Here is a 21,224-nt window from a genome sequence, read left to right on the forward strand (position 1 = left end):
GAAACGGCCCGTGTGACCCGGATATTAAATAAGGACCCGCCTCAATTCTTCGTCCTGACGAATCAGTGATCGTATTTACATCTGAGTCCTGGCCAATCAGCAGTTAGTAAATATTTCCGGCCGGAGAAGCAGCGGTATTTTGTAGTGTACGACTTAATAACGTATGTTTAAGGCTTTTAACTTCAATAATGCCGTATGCTAACCAGCCGACGGTGAAAATCACAGAACTGACAGACGAAAATGTCAAATTTATCATTGAAAACACAGATTTGGCGTGAGTATTCACTTCTTTGTCCATTCAAGGAGAGCGTGTGTGGCAGCCATTATTCCTCTGATCCAAACTGATTTTAGGAGACATTACCTTACATGTTAAATAACTTCTCCAAGTTAAAATGTTACAAAATAAAGTGAGTTTAGATGTTAGAAGTAAAAGTGTTTTATAATAACTATCAAACAGGTATGTTCCGTTAAATAACACAATGTCCCATTAAAGGGAAAAGCAAGTTGTCTTTGAATTTGGATACATTAGGTTTGAGAAAATGGCAGCATTAATGAGGAGTTAAGTGTCATTTATGTTACCTATTATAACCTCCGTTGTTCTACTTTTCAGGGTCGCAAACTCTATCCGCCGTGTCTTCATGTCCGAGGTCGCTACGATAGGTAAAGTGTGCTCTGGAATTGTTGTTTTCATCGTGTGACTGACGCCATGCAAGTTTACATGACACTCATCATTAACTCACTGTGATTTGGGGATACCCGGATGTAAATAGCCAACAGCCCCATTCAGGAAAGCACAGGTGTTATTAGTACCTGTAGCCCCTCTGCACTCAGTACTTTATTATGCTTAAGTTAATGTTAGATGTTAACTCACTTTGGACTGGGGGCTTGATTCCTTTTTTTCTAGGCAACTACCTTAATATAAACACAGAGATGTGTTTATATTTTATTGCAATAACAATAACATCTTTTATTGCACAGTACAGCATTTCATTTAACATTATTTTTTGTCTTACCTTTTTTGTATTATAAATGTATATGGTTTACTGATGTCTGCATTTTACATGCAGTGTTGTACAACTTGCAACACTTTTGTATTTTATTCTTCTTGCACTATTTATGATTTTATTTATATAAATGTCTTAAGTATACTGTATTTCACAATGCTGGAGGAGCCTGGGACTTCAGATTTTCATTGCAAACACCTACGCTGTAGCTTTTGTACATATGGCGATACATCCTTTGATCATTTGAAAATTAGGGTTTGTCCTGTTAAGGGTGAATAATGATACCCTGCTACTAAATAGAGAAAATAGCAAACAAAACCCCAGATCTATACCATATGATATTTTTAAATAATTGACCCAGACATGTATTTTGAATTTTAAGAATAATAGTTTATTGACTGTTTTGCCAATTCTCTAATAAAATGTACTGTTTTTAAGTTAAAGGTGGGGTATGTAATTTTGGAGAAACCAGCTCGAGTGCGCCAGAATTTGAAAATACACTGCCGGAAAAAATCTGCCACTTCCTTACAGAGCCCCTCCTCCAACACACGAACAAGCACGTGACCAATGAGGGCACGAGATCAGTTTGTGCACAGATGGAAAGCTGACAGGCAGGTAGGCCATCCAGTTACTTTAGCCGGGCCGGCTAAAATGATTGGTCGTGCTTTTTACAGCGCCACGGCTTCCACAGATTTTTAATGGATTTTTTATGGATCTTTTGTCAAAGCACTTAAAGAGCCTGTGACATGAGTTTCCCCCATCATCCAAACCCATCAATTTTAGTAAATATTGTCCCCTTGAAAACCGTTACTGAACTGATTTTGGATATTTGTACTTTGATAACCATTAATTTGTCCTTCAATGTTGACCATTTCCTGGATCTTCTCGGGGATTCTTCAAGTCCTGCCAAATTATGTGTGACATCATTGCGGGCACAGCGCTCCAGCTGCAACGTTCAGGATCCCAGCATCTGCATGTAAACGCACGATGGCGCACACAGCAGCAAGCTCAGACAGCGATGACAGTTTAATTTTGAACGTGTCTGAGAGCTCATATGAGGCTGAAGGATCGGTTTATGTTGTATCTGTTAGAAGTTTAGGAATTAGGTGCGTCAATATGGGCGATCATACGGTCATGTAGCCAGTGGGACTACAAATCATCCCGGGACTCTCGACCGGCCCACTTCGGTACCGCTAGTAAATTGTCAACGGGGGGAGTGGGGGATGTGCTAGTGACTTATCCGACCGGCCCACTTCGGTACCGGCCCATCGGGATTCGTCCCGATGGCCAGTCCGCCACTGCACCCAGCCCACGTAAACTGTCAACGGGGGGAGCCTCGCTGCGGGGAAACGGTGGACCTAGTGTCCCGATCGGAGTGGGAATAATAATAATAATAATCCGTGCATTTTATCCATTAATTTCCCCAACATTGTGGTGAAAAAAACACACGTTTAATCCATGTTGGTGTACTACAACTACAAAAAGCATCGGTTTGTTTTCTCATCAGGAAATGCAGACCGGCTCAAACAAACGATTTTTAATGATCATCCTCACGATCATTTAATGTATCATATGTTCACCGAATTGACATGAAAGCACTAATAAATGTAGTTTCATCCACTTGAGTTTACAACTACAAAAATAATCGATTTGTTTTTATATCACATCCTACGGGAGGAAATTCAGCAGCTCTCACTACCGATTTTTAATCCTAATGTAATCATGATCTTCACCACGATCATTTATGTTTATGTTCGCCGAATTGACATGAAAGCACTGACAAATATGAATATACTGTAGTTAACTTCATTAAAACGTTATTAACGTGCCTAAACTCAGTAATTCACCATTTCTACGCATGACAACACACTTTGTCCGTGTTTGGCTCTCTCGCCGCACAGTGAAGCGTTCCCGCATTGACGTCACTTCCGGCTTCCCCCAAAACTTCAAAATGAGTCGAAGGAATTTCCCCGCGATGTTCGAAATTATTGATATTTATCGGAACGGTATCGCACCTTCTTTTTTAAACTGACGGTTCGAGATGAGTCGTAGCCCAATATTTCATTGCACAACAGTTGTTGGGACGCTGTCACAGGCTCTTTAAGATATTCATTGCTATCGGGATGTTAAGAGCATTCCATGGAATATAACAAAAAGTGTATCTCGAGCCGGTTTCTCAAACTTACCTACCCCACCTTTAATAAAAGCATAGAATATATTAATATATATATATATATATATCCCTTTGAAATATGGAAAATGTCCATCAAAAATAATACACAAAATGACTGCTACTAAAAATAGCAAATTCATTAATGAAGACAAACTGCACAATATAATTTACTAAAATCAAAATATTATTTAAAGACACCACTTCCTCAGAGTTCTTGGGTAACATCTCTAATTCATCTTTAATCTACTACTTACTTTAACTAGCGTACTCATAATACACACCGAACCCTTCGTAGTGGGCCCACACACAAATGAAAAAGTGTGCACGTCTGGGAGATGCTCTGTAGCAGTGTGGCCGAAAAGTCCTCAAAAACACATCACTGGCATGGCTTACTTTGGCACTTACTGGAACTAACCCAATGTTATGTTTCTACTGTGACATGTATATGTATTTCTCTGTGGAAACGCAAGTAAAGGGGGGCTCTGCCCAGCCTCCTGTCATATATTCTTATACCTGTGCAGCACCTGAGCAGAGGTGGGAGAAGTACTTGGATCATGTACTTCAGTAAAAGTAGAAGTACCAAAGTGTAGGAATACTCTGTTACAAGTAAAAGTCCTGCATTCAAAATGTTCCTCAAGTAAAAGTAGAAAAGTATTATCATCAAAATATAGTGAAAGTATCGACAGTAAAAGTAGTCATGGTGCAGATTGGTCCATTTCAGAATAATATATATGATATGTTTTCTAATGATTGATCATGAAAGTGTTCTCAAAGCTGGTAAAGGTGCAGCTAGTTTGAATGACTTTGTATACTGCAGGGTAGCTTGTGGATTTACTCCAGGTGGAACTAAAGTCTGATTTAACACTTGATTAGATTTCACATCATTCATCCACATCTGAAAGTAACTAAAAGTATTAAATACATGTAGTGGAGTAAAAGTACACCTTTTGCCTCTGAACTGTAGTGGAGTAGAAGTACAATGTAGCAAAACATGTAATTACTCAAGTAGAGTACAAGTACCTCAAAATTGTTCTTAAGTACAATACTTGAGTAAATGTACTTAGTTACTTTACACCAGGCATCCTCAAAGTCCGGACTCCGAACCACAACTGTCTCTGGACTCTGAGCAAATTATACTTTTCATATACTATCTGTATTATCTGTGTTATCTTTGAGACAACGCAACGAGTCAAAATTCTCCGCTATGTCCACTGCAAACAGCGCTCTGTCTGTCTGTCTGTCTGTCTGTCTGTCTGTCTGTCTGTCTGTCTGTCTGTGTGTGTGTGTGTGTCTGTCAATGCATTGGTCCAATCACATTCAGCATCCCGTCAGCGTTTCCCCCCCCCCCCCCCCCCCCCCCCCACCAACAGTCTGCGAATCAGAGGCACAGTAGGGCGGGTCTTCGCGGAATGCGGGTGGGAAAAATGCGTGTGTGTTTAAAAAAAAAAAAAAAAGCGAGAGTTAACAGCTCATCTAGCTCATCTGTACTGTAGCTAGTAGCCTATAGTTTCACCTACCGGGGACCGCGGGGTGGCATGGGGTGGAAACTGCCACCCTAAAAATAGGCCTTGCCACCCCAGCTGCCACCCCAGTTGGCAGCTTTGTTTTGAAAGAAAAGTTGTGGCTTATCGGACATTTAAAGAGAACGTCTCTAATGTCCGAGTGCAAGTGAATGCAGCACAAGACGCACGTCTTGTAACCCCTGCCCCGGCCCTGGCGCGAGCGTTGAAATATGATTGGCGGCGATTTCATTTGAACGGTACGGCGCAAAACGAGAAGCATTGATTCGGACCCAAGCACTGAAGCAATGAGGTATTTGCGGTCTACAATGACAGAGAAGAGACTGTCAGTTTGGCTGTACTCAGCATGGAATCAAAACGCACTAAAGCTGTTGATCTTAATACGTTTGTGAGGCGTTTTGCTGAACAAAATGGTAATCGCCGCATTCAGCTGTAATAGACATGTCAACTTGATGCTCTGCTCACGGATGAGCATACACAACTATTAAGATGATGACCTTACGTGTGTAAATATATTGTTTTCTTTGAGGGGGTCTGCCCCCAAAAAACTGTTTTAAGTCCTGAGAAAGTCAAATCAGACGGTGTGTAAAACTACACTGCCCAGCCAAAACAAAGTAACCACTTTGATTGAACTAGGCCAGTAGGTAAGGACTTTCCACTGGATAATAACTGAGTATAAAATAATGCATGACTGAAGTGATGGCGACCATGTTGAAGGCAAACAAAAAGAGGAAATAACAGGTCAAATCAAGCAAATCCCCTCTCAGATTCCACAGCAACCAGAAGAACAGAAATACTGGCTGGTGATTTGATTCATCAGCTTTGTGATGGAATAAAAAATGCACAGTGCATTTCCTTAGCTGTGGGTGAGTCCACTGACACCACTGACAATGCTCAGTTGCTGGTGTTTGTGAGTGTTATGATGAGGCAAAGGGGGAGTTTGTTGAAGATGTGTTGGGCCTGACGAACCTCAGTGGACACACAAGGGGGAATACATTTATAAAGCAATAATGGGAATGCTGAATGAAAGAGGGTGCAGCTGCCTTTATTCATAACTGTGCAGCTCTTACACTGCGACTCTGAGGGGTCAAGCACAGAAACAATAACAATGAAAACTGCTGCATATACAGATTATTTTAGTTTTTGCAACCTCGTGTTAAGAATCTTGTTGCAATTGTTTAAAAGTTTGAATGACCGTAATAAACGGACCTTTGTCTTATTAAACTTTTTTTTTTTTACTTTTTTTTTTTTACCTTTAAGATTTGTATTTGAGTACCCCTGCTTTACACCATCATCACCTACATGAACCATACGGTATTCTGCTTGTGCCCTGAAGCAGATTATCTGAAGTGCCATAGAAAAAACGTGACATTTATGAGAAGGAATAGGTATTGGTGTGACTGCATCATTGGAAAATGTAATATCCACATGTGATATGCCTCAGATAAATGTCTAATTAACTTAAACTTGTATCCCTTTTTTTGCAGCGATTGACTGGATCCAGATTGATGCTAATTCATCAGTACTGCATGACGAGTTTATCGCACACAGAGTGGGTATGTGTCACAGTGTGCTGTATTCTCCTCTAATGCTACTTGTAATAAGATGTGTTGTTGCAGTGCGACCAGAGCGTGAAAAGCCTGCTGTTCAACATGAATGTTTCCTCTGCTCTCAGGTCTGATTCCTCTCACAAGCGATGACATCGTTGAGAAAATGCAGTATTCCAGGGTAAGTAACTGAAACGCTGACTTTAATTAAGTGTATTATCTCAACACATTTCACAGTTGAAAACAATGTGAATCTAATATTTTTTTATTTAAACTTAATATAATTTCTTTCAACTAAACTGATACAGTTATGTGAAATCTGTTGACATAATACATTTAATTAAAGTCAAAGTTTCAGTTTTTTCAGTGTACTGCTGTATCAATCCCCTCACCCTTAAATGTAACACCATTATTACAATCAATTGTTCCACGCTCTAAACTCAACTCATATTTAGCTGGAAGTGTTCAGGACTGAGGACCGATCATCCTCAGCTCCTTCTAATGTTCAGCTAATACAGTGGTTCCCAACCTAGGGGGGGGGGGGGCGCAGCGCTATTGCAACGTGATGCTTGGGAAGAAGTTGTAAACAAACATTGTTTGCTTGTAAAATCTATAAAATTGACACATTTTTAACACAACCGGCAGTTAAAAGAAAAGTGGACGAGCTCACGAGAGGCCTTTCAGCGATAATGCCCAAATCAACAAAGTATGATGAGGCATACATCTCTCTCTCTCTCTCTCTCTCTCTCTCTCTCTCTCTCTCTCTCTCTCTCTCTCTCTCTCTCTCTCTCTCTCTCTCGCCTTGACATCTAACGTGGTCGCTCACAGACTCGCTGCAGCGCCGTGCACACAGAAATCTGCCGGTGGAGAACAGAGCGTTCAAAAGTGACACTCTACAGTGCTCGATGTGGTCTGCTCGTTTGCCATAAGTATTTTCGCATTAACGCGGAAACACGAGCAACCTGTCCATCAGCTGGCCAAAAGGCATAATATTAATACGGAGAAATGCACCCTTTTTGACTTCCTTAACTCGGAGTTCTGTTGCCCCAATTACGTGTAAGGTGGGAGAAATACTCAGAACAAGTACTTAAAGGGGACCTATCATGCAAAATGCACTTTTGTACGTCTTTTATTCATGAATATGTGTCCCCAGTGTGTCAGGGAAGTCACCAAGTGTCAGAAAACACAACCCTCTCTATTTTCCTCCATACCCAAATCTCTAAAAACGGGGCTGCAACGGAGCTGATACAGACTGATACAGATTTGAAATTGTTCTGACGTCAGAAACGGGGTGCTCCGCCTATATGGGCAACTCTCCACCTATCAGGGGAATGAGAGGTTGGGCCACGGCCATTGCCGCTCGAAAGCGCTGGAGACGCTGTAGTACATATGCCAGGCCTGTAGTCTGCCACAAAAGCAGCTGTGGCTCTTTTTCTCCCTCCTTGAGGCAAGTGTTTGCTCCTGCTGCTGTAATTCAATGCAATCCCTCCCCGTTGAGGCAAGCGCTGTAATTCTCTCCAGTAGTCCACCAGCAGATGACAAACACCCACCTCTCCGCCTCTTCCAAGGGACGAGGGGACCGTGCGGCAGAGTTTCAGTTATTTTTTTTCGCCGGTCAACATGTCCGTTAAAGTTTAAATCTTCCGGACAAAATTAGAAAAGTGCCGGTCAAAGGTCTTCTTTGTTATTTATTGAGCTTTAAAACAAATGAATAATGACTCAATATAATCATATAAGAATAAAACACGGAGGACGGAGATCTCTTTTCCTCCCCCTCTTCTGACAGCCCAGCAGCTGATCAGAGCATGCTCCCCCTCTCCTGCAGGGGGGCGTGGTCAGCTCATTTGCATTAAAGCTACGTCACAGAATCAGCCTCTGCAAAAACAGGGCTGGAAAGAACAAATAGAGCGAAATGAGGGATGGCTAAAATGCAGGATCTGTTTGGTATTTTGAAAAAAAAACTATATTTATATACTTTATATAGGTATGGCCCTACAATATATTGTTCAAATATAGCATGATAGGTCCACTTTAAGTAAAAGTAGTATACTGCAGGGTAGCTTGTGAATTTACTCCAGGTGTAACTAAAGTCTGATTTAAGACTTTAGTTAGTTACATTATATTTCACATCATTCATCCAGATCTGTAAAGTAACTAAAGGTAAATACACGTAGTGGAGTAAAAGTACACAATTTACCTCTAGACTGTAGTGGAGCAGAATTACAAAGAAGAAAAATACTTAAGTACCTCAAAATAAGTACAGTACTTGAGTAAATCTACTTAGTTACTACCACCACTGCAGGTATGTCATGTGTGCTAGCAGCCCATAATCCCCACTATACATAAAATAAATCAATGTTAATTCTGTTTCCAAGTTGTTTAGTTTTTCCCTTAAAAAATAACAAAAATAACCTATACAAATAATGTTAAAGTACCGGATTGATAAGCAGTATTTGTAATTGTTTAAATTAGGCCTCATTATTTCACAGTGGCACAGGATCATCTGGTACTTTTGTTTTGTTGTTCAATCCATAATCAAATATAACATTCTATTTGGCTCTTCTCTTGTTATTATTAGCAGAGAAAATGTCATGTTTGTACAACTATATACAATTAATTCTACCAATCTCAGTGGGAACCGGGTTGGGGGGGCTCGAAAATATTTCCAATCACCCAAGGGGGGCCTGACTGAAAAAGGTTGGGAACCACTGAGCTAATAAATTCTCACAGTGCTAGTACACACACTGGCTTTTAACATCTTGTTGTCTGTCTATAGTTTCTCTTCTGAATGTTTCCTATTTTAACACTTCCATTTTATAGTTTGTTAAACATCTTTATTCAAAAGAGCCCTGAAAACGTATCCAAGTTCAGTATTTAGTAGTATTTAGTAGGGCTGCTCAATTAATCGTATATTAATCGCTATTACGATTTTGGCTTGCAACGATTATGAAAACAACATAATCGGAATAAAAAGATTTAGATTTTTTTTATTGGTTTTTCAGTTGAATTATACTTAAAGTTCAGGGTAATCAACTGTTAAAAACATACTGTTCAAATTATTTATTGTTTCAATAAATGGATGTTTTCAAAGTAAATGGGTAATCGTTTTTAATAATCGTGATATCAATTATTGACCCAAATAATCGAGATTATCATTTTTGCCATAATCGAGCAGCCCTAGTATTTAGTAAAGAGAAAGTGCAGACAAAAGGCAAAAACATGATAAGTAGGGTAGTAGAGTAACACATTTATTGTCCTGGTAGTGTTTGTTACGTTGTTTCCTGGGGGACAGACATGATTTCCTCTCTGGTCCTCCTGCAGGACTGCACCTGTGATGATTTCTGTCCCGAGTGCTCTGTGGAGTTGACGATGGACGTCCGATGCACTGAAGACCAGACGCGGCATGTCACCTCACGAGACCTTTTGTCCAATAATCCCAGAGTGATCCCGGTGAGTTCTTTCTACGGTTATTGAAGTCATTAGAGGAAAGGGAATCAGAAGAGAATCTGACTGTCATTTTATTGGGCTTTCCAGGTGACTTCCAGGAGTCGAGACAATGATCCCAATGACTATGTGGAACAAGATGGTAAAAGAGGATCTTGTCTGACAATAACTAATAATAAATAATAATCTCTATATTGTCATTTTACCATAATTTTATCCAACATTTAAAACATTTTCCTGACTCTCTGCCCTTCTATCTGACACAATATAGACATTATACTGGTGAAGCTCCGTAAAGGTCAGGAGGTGCGGCTCAGGGCGTACGCAAAGAAAGGCTTCGGTAAGGAGCACGCCAAGTGGAACCCCACAGCGGGGGTGTCCTTCGAGTACGACCCCGACAACTCACTGAGGCACACAGTGTTCCCCCGGCCTGAGGAGTGGTATGAGATGATTTAGTAAAGTTCAAGTTAAATGTATCAACTTAAACAATGACTGGATGATGAATTGACGCATGTATCACTCTGATTCTCAGGCCAAAGAGTGAATACTCAGAGATTGAGGAGGATGAGGTGCAGGCTCCCTATGACCCCAATGGGAAGCCAGAGAGGTGAGGAAAAAATGTTTCACACTCTTGAGTTAATGAGGGAACATGTACGTGTGATTTGTAGATATGTTGGCCAATGGGAAATGCATGCAGCTCTATGAATAAAAAAAACAAGATAGCACTTTGAAATTCATTGCTCTATTTCAATAAATGCTGTTATAATGGAGTGGTGCAGTGATGACTTATTTTTGTAGCCCGATTTGAAAGTTAGCATCCCAAATGCTCCTTCATCAAAAAAAAATATACATGATTTTTCCGTTGGATGAATATTATTCATATATTATTGTGATGTTATTTTTATGTTGGAAAACAAAGCATGAATATCTCTTTAGCTTTTGTTAACTACAGACCTTATTTCAGGCTTCTAACTCAAAACACATTCAATAAACACTGACTTGGACACAAGGGAACCGAAGTGGTAAAATGCTAACTCAGTTTCAGGTTTTTAGGACTCCCCTGCACCACTCTCTCTATCTGATACCAAATAATATGTTTTCGTCAAAATATCTTTTGTTACACAAATATTTATCGGCTTTGAATTAGTGTATGATCTGTTAAAATAAAAAAAAGATAATGCGTGTGTCTAAAGTGCTCTCGGGATATTCCCCCTCAGGTTCTTCTACAACGTGGAGTCGTGCGGCTCTCTGCGGCCGGAGACCATCGTCATGTCGGCGCTGGCTGTCCTGAAGAAGAAGCTGAGCGACCTGCAGACTCAGCTGAGCCACGAGATCCAGAGCGACGTGCTCACCATCAACTGAGGGCCCCTCCCTCACAGAGAAGACCTGCATTCACACAGCTATATATTAAACGGAGGACGGATTCAGCGCTATTCAGGTCACATGTTCTTGGATCTGTATGTTATCAAGGAATATGTGGACATGTATTCCTGAAAGCAGAGATTGGAGCTTCTTCTGTCAAAGCATCTGATGCATGGTCCGTGTCTGTCAGGGAGTTTGTGTCACAATGATACAAATGTGATTTTGTTGTTGGCAGTGTTACACTGTCCGATTATTATTTTGATAAATGTTACTTTTGAAATAAATGTGTTTTAGGAATATGGTGTACTAATTGTTGCTAAAAGTTTTTTAGTTTTTCACAAATGTAAATGTTCAAACACCTGGATAATCGGAAAACAATCCTATAAGCTTCTTAACAAGAGAAAAGCGATATGTTTAATGTTAAACCGTTTGCAAAAGAAAAAATTACATTTATTTTTTGGACATTAAATGTATTTTCAAATCTTATTCTGCTGTATAGTTTGGTATGGGATTAGTTTTGTATCATAAAGATAAAGCAACACTTTCTCAGAATAAAGCAAAACTGAGTTTAAAAGGAAAAAAAACTAAGTCAAGCAAAATAAATTTCAAAAATAAAACTATAAGTTGCAAACAAATCATTTGTGTAATCATGTAAACTATAAGTCTTTTTTCTTTGTTTTAACATAGGTTTTTGTTTGCAGTTCTTGTTTCTCAATGATCAGACTTTTGCTCTCGCTGCAGCTTTCTCTTTTGCGCTCCCTCATTTTTTGTTTGAGATTTTGACACAAACATCCCAGGTGGGCGGGACTTTCAGGGGTGTGTCCCCATTGGCTACTCAGCTTTTGAGTGACAGCCCACTACACCACAGATCATACAGTGCAACTCATGCAGCAAACTCCGGAGACCACTCGGCCACGTTAGTGTCGGTGTCTCCTGGGGAGTTTCATGAACATATCGGACTTATCTTATGGATTGCTGTGCATTATATTTCTGATGTGTAGTTCATACTTTATTCCAACTTTAAATATTGTAATACCTGAACACACTGCTGCTGTTAAATAATTTCCCAATTTGGGATTGATAAAGTGTCTGTCTGTCTATTTATTTTATAGATTAAAAAAACACATCTATGTATTTTCAAGCTAAAGGTGATACACAATATAAACTGTATACTATTATTTTTCAAAGACATGTTACATTTCAAAAGCATATATTGCTATGTTTAGGACAAACAATTAAAGACTGCTTTAGAGCTGAAGCATTCATACACAATGGATACAAACTGTGTTGTCTCATTCTATATCCTGTGAGAAAATGATATACATTTAGCATGAAAAATTCGACATACTATTCCTCAGGAAGATATGAATAATCAACAGATTGGAATGGAATCTCTAACATTTTCATGTAGAATAAAGACAAAAGAGTGATTATACAAATTACATGTATTGAAATTTGAACCAGAAGATGAAGTCTCAAATAATGTTTTAAATAAAAGGGCATAAAACAAAAAGGTGGATAATAATAAAATCTATTAAATGTATATGTAAAGACATTTGGTCAAATGAAATGACACTGAGCCAGTGATAACAGTAACGCCAGCGTGGATGAAGCTGGTGCAGGTCTTTCTTCATGCCCCCCCCCCCTCCGTGCTGTCCCCTCAGAGGAAGTGGGAAAACGGGATAAGACTCTGGACGCCACGCTGTCTCAATGATCCACACTGTTAATATGAGAGGAACATAAATGTTTTAGGAAATGAAAAATATGAAGTTAACAAATAAAACACAGCTCATGGACGGTAGGTTTTCCTACAAAGTTAACTCAGCCTCCATTGATTTTCATATCAAATTAGCGTGTTAATAAAATAAGCTATCATGGCTTATACTTGCATATCTAAACAGAATCATGAAAACCTGTTGGTAGAGTCAGGCACACGAGTCCGTTTGAGTGTGTGCGCCGGTGTCTGAACGCTCACTCACTGCTAGCTATGTAGCTAACTGTTAGGCTACTTAGCTTGCATTGTTATGGATCTAAAGCTAGCACAAGCTAACTTTCATAGCACAGCTTTACTTCTCACTTAACACATAAAGAAACAGACAGTATAGTATAGCACAAACAACACAAATGATCAATACTTATATATATTTTCACTTGTAGTATTATAATAATTGAAATGCTGGTTCTTCTGGGGATCTTCTGTCCACGCTCAGCTAGCTACCGCACCGCAGCTTCCTGCACTGTACAATCGCTGGAGGACTGGGCTGTCACTCAAAAACTGAGTAGCCAATGGGGACGCACCCCTGAAAGTCCCGCCCACCTGGGAGGTTTGTGTCAGAATCTCAAACAAAAAATGAGGGAGCGCAAAAGAGAAAGCTGCAGTGAGAGCAAAAGTCTGATCATTGAGAAAGAAGAAACAAGAACTGCAAACAAAAACCTATGTTAAAACAAAGAAAAAAGACTTATAGTTTACATGATTACACAAATGATTTGTTTGCAACTTATAGTTTTATTTTTGTAATGTATTTTATTTTGCTTGACTCAGTTTTTTTTTCTTTTAAACTCATAGTTTTGCTTTATTCTGAAAAAGTGTTGCTTTATCTTTATGATACAAAACTAATCCCATAGTTTGGTCGATTGAGGATCTAAACAAGAGAAAAATTGCCAGCCATACAAATGATGTCTTTATGCTTATTACCATCCTATCAAATCTGTATAGTGACTTTTGGGTTCATGGTTAATTTTTGTTAAAAGGCAACTATGGCAAGAGTAATAGTGAAGCTATAATAAGCTATAGAACTCATTTATGTTGAGTTGTGAAGTAAGCTTAAAGAAATGCCATGAAGTACGGTGGCCGGCAGGTGCAAACGCGGAACAACGGCCCAAAACGCATACATTAGCAGGAAACACCTGCAAATAATGAAATGAAAAACAAACAAACCCTGAAAACAAATACAACAAAAAACGCTGCATTTACAGAAATGATGCAAACTAAATACAACACACAAACCCCGAAAACAAACGCAACAAAAAAACGCTGCACGATATGCAAAGTCCAAAGCACGTACAAATCCCAAAACACATCCAAAAAAACCATTCCGTATGTGCTCCAGGCCTCTAGGGAGCACGCTACGTGGAACAGATTGATGTATGACCAGACATAGAGAGAACGAACAAGAGTGATGGAAATTGGGAGGAAAGAAAGTTCATTTAAGTGGAGAAAGATATAAGAAGGTACGTTTTGTTTTGATACATAGAGCGTCAGATTTATATAGCTAGCGTTAGTGTGCCTAACTACTACACCAGCTGAGGAGAGGAGAGCTTCACGCGAAGAGAAGATAAAGTGAGGGAAGAACATTGTAAAGAGATGACAAATCAAGTGCAGGCAAATAACACGGGCCATAGTGAGTACCGCGGAAAAAGGACATTTGAATTCTTAGCAGTTTGTTTATATTTATGTATTTGTGTATAGATGTTGCAACTATACAGAGCTTTAGCAATTGCCTGTAACTATGGTCATGCTAATAAAGCTATTGAATTGAATTGAGAGAGAATGAGAGAGAGAAGTGACAAAATGTGAAGAGGGACAAAGTAATGACAGGATAGTAGTGTGCATTAGACATGCTCAAGAACAAATATAGAGACATTCAAGGAGAGAGAGAGAACACAGATTCAACGGTGAACATGATGTATCTTTCTATTTATTTAGCAAACCACTATTTAGACTATGTGTTTTTGATTGACTTGATTAAGTGGATTTACTACATCAATGTATGTCTTTTCAGGCTGCCATGTTTTGTCCTTTCTCTGGCCAACATCTGGGGACAGTTCAAGTGTTCTGTGGCTCCTGTGGCAAACATGTACAGTTTGTGGCAGAAGTTGAACACAACAGTAAGTTCACTTTAAAAAAAAAATTGTATCTGTTTCAAATGCAAGAAATAAGGATTCAACACACTACTCTGTTTAGAATACTAATTGCAGATGCATACACTAGTTATCAGCATGAAGGACACATTTTTTCATTGTCTGTTTATGTGAAATATGTAGAAGCCATCATTAAATTGTAGACCAACGCATGATTAAATACACAAAACAGCTTATATTATACCTTCATAATTGTGTATTAGTTGTATCTTTATAAAGAACATTATGCATTTAGAATCAGATTTTGAGACGGTGAGCGGCTGGGAAAGTCACACCGCCATGGGGCACAAACAGTTGCTGACGTGATGTTTTCTTCATTCTCAGGCATTCCATAAGGAGGGTCAGGAACTCACGCTTGGGACCACCAGTGTCCCCTCCATCCTCAGTGTGTCCCTCATCCTCAGTGTGTCCCTCATCATCAGTGAACTTAACTGACGTCTCATGAGGGATCGAATGAGCCACCTTTGAAGCCGCAGATTGCTCCATCCCACACATTGGCTCTATTAATATTGAACCTGCTGCAAGATGTATTTGTTATTTTTGCAGAGAGTTCTGCAACAATGTCCTCCGCAGTCAGGTATTCTGTGCTGGGAAAGACAAAGTGATGTATTGTAATATTAAATGATGAAGCTATAATAAGATTTACAGAATAGAATAGAACAATTAAGTGGTAATAGTGACAATTAATACCTTTGCTCCATTTTGTCTTCTGGCTCAGACTGGCTATCAATAATGAGAAGTGCATACACAGTTGTGTAGTTGCTGCAGTGAGAAGACAGTTGAATCATTACTTTCAAATACATAATATATGCATGACAGTCATATTTACAAAAGGATGTCGATCCTCTTCCTGTTTTTTTTTCAATACATTGGGTTCTAAACTGACAACAGCACTTTGTCATACTCCTGCACAATCCTTGCAAACATTTGAAATGGATGCAAGCAACAATATCTGACCTTTGAAAAATATTTGTGGGTGTTTTTTGTATCGTCTTCACTAAGATGTCAGATGTTGTGGGTGTCATTTGGAAATGTATGAAAGTATAGTTGTTCTGCTTCCTGTCAATGTTACGCACTGTGATTGGAGGCTATACAAACAAACACATGTAAAATAAAGATACACAGCAAACAACTGTGTCACGATGCAACTGTCAACCTCGTTTACCTATAGAAGTGGTTCTGACCCGGGGCAGACTGGACCTCTTCCTGGCATGGGGTTGGTGCTGCATCCTATTTTTACCCAGCAAATAAGTGCACACAAAGGTATTTATTGATTTCATGTTCACAAATTCAAACCTACATGGTATAATTACATTTGTAATTAGTCTTACCCGATCAGACGCTGGTTGTGGGTGCCTGAGAGGTCTAATAAAGGTAAACAACAAATATATTCAAACTACTGTACTGTTAAAACATTCTGCTTCTTGTGGCACAAAATAATATGTTGACAATGTTTTATTTTACCCTGCAAACTGTTGTCCATTCGTGGAGTGCTCACTTTTGGAACATTTGGAATGTCCCACACCTGCATTCACACAAAGAACTGATTGAAATACAAATAAATTCACTTTAATTAAGAATAAAAGCCACGATAAATCCAAACTGACCAAGGTACATTATATTGTTGACTGTCCTTTAACTCTCACATTAGGATTGACATTGGGGCACAATAAACCAACTCCTCTCTGCACCTAATATATCTATATGATGTCAAGAGTTACATTTAGGTGCACAGTGCTGTCTCTTGACTTGCAAACTCTTTTACCAAACAAGCTAACGCTAGCTGGGTAAATATGACGCTCTTTGTATCAAAACAAAACGTACCTTCTTATATATCGACTTTTTCCACTTCGATCAACTTTGTTTCCTCCGGCTTCAATTTCCATCACTCTTGTTCGTTCTCTCTATGTCTGGTCAGACATCAATCTGTTCCACGTAGCGCGCCCCCTAGAGGCCTGGAGCACTTCCAGAATGTTTTAAAAAAAATGTGTTTTGGGATTTGTTCGTGCTTTGGACTTTGCATATCGTGCAGCGTTTTTTTGTTGCGTTTGTTTTCGGGGTTTGTTTGTTTTTCATTTCATTATTTGCAGGTGTTTCCTGCTAATGTATGCGTTTTGGGCCGTTGTTCCGCGTTTGCACCTGCCGGCCACCGTAATGAAGAGATACATGTTAACATAGGCAACATTATTAGCTGTAGATATTTTGTTATGTTGGGAAAGAGTACATTAGCCCTTCACATAGACCCAATGCGATTTGATAAATTGCTGGCTTTATTTAAAGTTACAGCATTATGTCATTTAGGTTGAGTGCACTCGAAGAGCACCTAAGCACACATTTATGCCGTAACACTGCATGTACCAAACCCCACAACACCACAGACAAAAGGTAAATAAATAAAGAAGCACCTTAATTCAGAAATCTCAAATAAGGATACATTTTAGAAATAAATGTTAACCTGCATATTTGTGTAGTCCCATTATGCTTTGGCTGCTTCTCAGGTCGATTAAATGAAATCCTTGCTTCCCTCACTTGCGTCGTTTCCCTGCGTTTAGTCCCTCCCACCAGGGAAGCATGGAGGGACGCAAGGAAACCACGAGAAGCAGGGAAATGAGTTTTAAGAGCAATGGGACGTCCTTTCCTCCGGAGCGTCACGTGAAGCGACGTCCGTTTGTGATGACGCTGCACAGCTGATCGTCTGACAGCAGCTCTGTCCCTGTTATTTCCACACACACCCCCCCAATAAATGAAACTGTAAAACGAAAAAAGCGATCATGAAAATGTTTCCAATAATGATTTTTGACCACTTTTGTTCAGATCACATATTTGTAACTAAATGAAACATGAATTGAAACAAAACACGGTATACACTGAGGAGTGACTCCCGTGAGGTTCATGTATTTTCTTCACTCCGCTGAGGTATGGAGAGGCGAAGTCACGCCCATCTACTTCCGGACCATGGGACCCCGGAAGCGAAAAATTTACATTGAATTCAATGGAGAGAGAAAACGTATCTTTTGATCCCGTTTGAATTGTGCCACGAACTACACATATGATGTTTGTCAATCTTAAACAATCATTTCCATGTCAAAAAAGTCACATTTTGTCGTAAAACTGCTGAAATATAAGACTATGAAAAATACGCTACTACAAAGACTACAAATCCCAAATCCCATTCTGGGTCGCGTAAGTGATGTCACAGGCATGCTCGGTGATTTATAATAAGACTCGTAATTAAAGCGAAGAAGAAGAAAATCTCATAACTGATTTATTCCCTCCAATAAATTATAGATCGCTAAAAATAAATTCACTTTTACAAGATGCCTGTGTGCTTTGTACCAGGTTGTAGTCATAAAAGTGATCATACCACTTCCTCCTTCTATCGATTCCCGTCTGATGAAAGGACCAGGAGTCGCTGGATCAGACATATCAGGTAATATCATAGGTAATATACATGTTGTGCATGTTCATGTGCATAGTCAAGTTAGCTACCTAGCTAGTAGCGACGAGTAGCGAGCACGTTAGTTAGCATTACATTACTTAGCCTTGTCATTTTTAGTAGCCTTACCATGAAGTTATTATTTTATTACATGAAGTAAACCAAAATGTTAAACAGTAACCAAACATGATGGTAAGTATTTCGTGAAACTTTTGAAGAGTAGCCTACTGCGCCCTCCACCGGGTGCTAAGGAAGCAGTTCAGGGAGAGTCGAAGGCAGGCATGGAGCTTTGCATGACATTCTTCTGGACGTGTTTCATTGTGATGACAATCTGTTTGTTGGAAAGACAGTCGTTGTGTGCTTATTGAGAGAAAATTGTTAGAAGAGATAATTATTCAAAGTGTTGTTACTTTAAAGTGTTGTTACTGACCTTTTTCTCTTTTATTTTCTTTACCTCACCTGTAACTGCTGAGACGTTGAGGAACATGCACACTGACCTGCTCTGGCAACCTGACTTCCACTGTACGTAATAGTATTAGGTTATGGTATATTATTTATATACATCAAAGGCACAATGCACCCCCCAGAGACACACATGTATTGAGTGTGATATTTTGCATAGGTCATGTGAAATCATCTTTACATACTAGAAAACTGTAGGAGCGGCAACTTGTTTTGAAATTGAATTTTTAATATCCGATAATAAAGTTGATCTGTTTTCTTTATTCTTCTCTCTTCCCAGCTCCATCACCATTCTCTGTTCCTGCAGGTCCTGCTTGCTAATCAATGCTCATATTTTTTTACACAATTACAAATAAAGTCATTGTATTGTATGACATGAAGTTGTGCTTCATTCGGAGTCAATAATAAATTCATTCTGCCTTCAACTGCGCAATGATTGTGGACTGCACCGACATCCATGTAGCTGCCCCCCAGTAAGATGAACCAAGCAAAGAGGGTCCCTATCATGCCCAAGGACATCCAGCTGGCCCGCCGCATCCGCGGAGAGAGGGCTTAGACTGACCTGAGACCAGCACACCCAAACACAACAGCTCTTTTAAGAGCCACATACATTTTCAAAGAGTTGCAATCCTACGTTATTATAATGATTAAACTGGTTCATGTATCACTTAGTTTACTGAACCGTGATGAATGAAAGAAATTAGTGAGGTAGTGGTTTACTGAAGTTACAAAGACATTAATATATGAGTAACAGGTCAGTGTAAACACAAGCTTCTGTCAATTATGGACCATTCAAACTATTTATATACAAATATGTAATAAAGTTCTAAAACAAGTATTCGGTATATTCCTCGATAGCTTTTGGAGAAGGTTGTTTTTAAGTTTACTAAAATCTATCGTTTCAACTGTTTCACTTTGTAAAAAGGGAACAGGTGAGTAGAGCATCATTGAGTTTCTTATTCTGTCAGTAAATTATCCAAATGAATGTTTTTCATTATTTTAGTCAACCCTAAACAAATTGATTGTACCTTTTAATGATGACCTTACATGGTCGGCAAAGTTAAATTAACTTCAGAAAATCAAATCTGTTCTGAGAAAAAACTAATAAATGTTTAAAGATAGGAACTTGCCATCCCACTGAAAAACAGTCCGTAGAGATTTAAAGGCGTAGTTGTAGTTCAGTCCAACGTTTCATTTGGATTCATTTGACAACAGTCAACTATTTTCATAAAGAACATATATATTTTTCAAAGTCAACTTTATTGTCAATCTTACCCAGTTTGAGAGATCAAAAAGACGTTTAAATAAAATTATACAATTTACAGATATGTATACAAATATATATATCCTATATACACCATCATGTATAATGATGGTGTATGATGTAGAAGGAAGTGTGGTAGATAACAAGTAAATATAGAGTTACATACAGATCCATGTTACAGCAAAAGATGGAATAACTAAGAAGCACGCAGTATAATAATAATTACATGCAACAATTAAATAACTGCTCAGCATCTCCACCACAATCCCAATCTGCTGTGTCCTGTTTTCCTCCCCTCTGCATAACACCCCATCACACATACGAAACACAACGCAGAGTCCGAGGGTGTTAAGAGTATGTTTATTGAAATGTCCTCCTCTCTACTGGCCAACACAGGGAGCATATGCTGGTTGTATAATTGTTCCAGGAGGAGGAGATTTCCATGCCATGCAGGGTCTTTGGGGATGGGGATGATGATCGCCTCCTTCGTGGTCCACACAACAAAATAGCAGAGACTCCGGTCTGTGATATGCAGCTGCCCTTGGACCTGGTGCCAGTATGGGTGATTCTCCTTGAGAATATATGACCCACCCTCCTCACGAAGACAGAAGGATGGTAACTGGACTGCCTCCGCGATGGTCATGTTCCTCTGGCTGTGTGGACACTTCACCTCCAGCAGGGCAGATGGCTCCACAAGTCCATCGGGTGATGCTCCCAGAACACCCGACTCACTCACAAAGAGACCAGACTCGAACACTGTCACTTGATAGGCCTCCACAAAAGCCTTCACCCCTTCGGCCTCGTTTACAACCCCCCAGTTGACAGTTGGCGATGTCTCTGGCCAGTGGGTTGTATGTCTCCTCTCGCTGTTGGTAAAGTTGAGACACCGGCTGGACTACTTTGGAAGTGCCAGGCTTCCTCCACTGGCACTCAACATCTGTGGAGCTGATCTGCCACATGGCAAATATTGCCAATGCTGCAGCGTGGCTGCATCTGTACATCTCCTGTGCACAATCACAGACAGCGCTCTGCATCGCGCCATCGTCTCCCATGCAGATCTGTAAAAATAAAGTAAGTACCATTTGTTAGCA

General features: G+C 39.5%; 1 protein-coding gene and 1 long non-coding RNA gene across 2 annotated transcripts; both read left to right on the forward strand.

Moving 5' to 3' along the window:
• On the forward strand, positions 1 to 11,536 carry polr2c (polymerase (RNA) II (DNA directed) polypeptide C). Its single transcript, XM_034205100.1, has 9 exons — positions 1 to 274; positions 611 to 660; positions 6,185 to 6,253; positions 6,373 to 6,425; positions 9,566 to 9,694; positions 9,779 to 9,830; positions 9,960 to 10,128; positions 10,221 to 10,295; positions 10,906 to 11,536. Exons 1-9 carry the CDS (start codon positions 189 to 191, stop codon positions 11,048 to 11,050), a joined length of 828 nt encoding a protein of 275 aa, XP_034060991.1. The 5' UTR covers positions 1 to 188; the 3' UTR covers positions 11,051 to 11,536.
• Positions 11,537 to 14,221: 2,685 nt separating this feature from the next.
• On the forward strand, positions 14,222 to 16,126 carry LOC117539064. The gene is made up of 3 exons (XR_004567935.1): positions 14,222 to 14,281; positions 14,833 to 14,938; positions 15,296 to 16,126. It is a non-coding gene; the product is annotated as an uncharacterized LOC117539064 (long non-coding RNA).
• Positions 16,127 to 21,224: the final 5,098 nt, after the last annotated feature.

The sequence above is a fragment of the Gymnodraco acuticeps genome, unplaced genomic scaffold (genome assembly GCF_902827175.1).
Source record: "Gymnodraco acuticeps unplaced genomic scaffold, fGymAcu1.1, whole genome shotgun sequence".
NCBI lineage: Eukaryota > Metazoa > Chordata > Actinopteri > Perciformes > Bathydraconidae > Gymnodraco > Gymnodraco acuticeps.

What these genes read in the sequence shown, in the direction of transcription:
- polr2c (XM_034205100.1), top strand. Translation starts at nt 189, where the DNA reads ATGCCGTATGCTAACCAGCCGACGGTGAAAATCACAGAACTGACAGAC. An exon ending in TGACTATGTGGAACAAGATG is followed by an intron (nt 9,831 to 9,959) that starts GTAAAAGAGGAT and finishes GACACAATATAG; the next exon opens with ACATTATACTGGTGAAGCTC. An exon ending in CCCAATGGGAAGCCAGAGAG is followed by an intron (nt 10,296 to 10,905) that starts GTGAGGAAAAAA and finishes ATTCCCCCTCAG; the next exon opens with GTTCTTCTACAACGTGGAGT.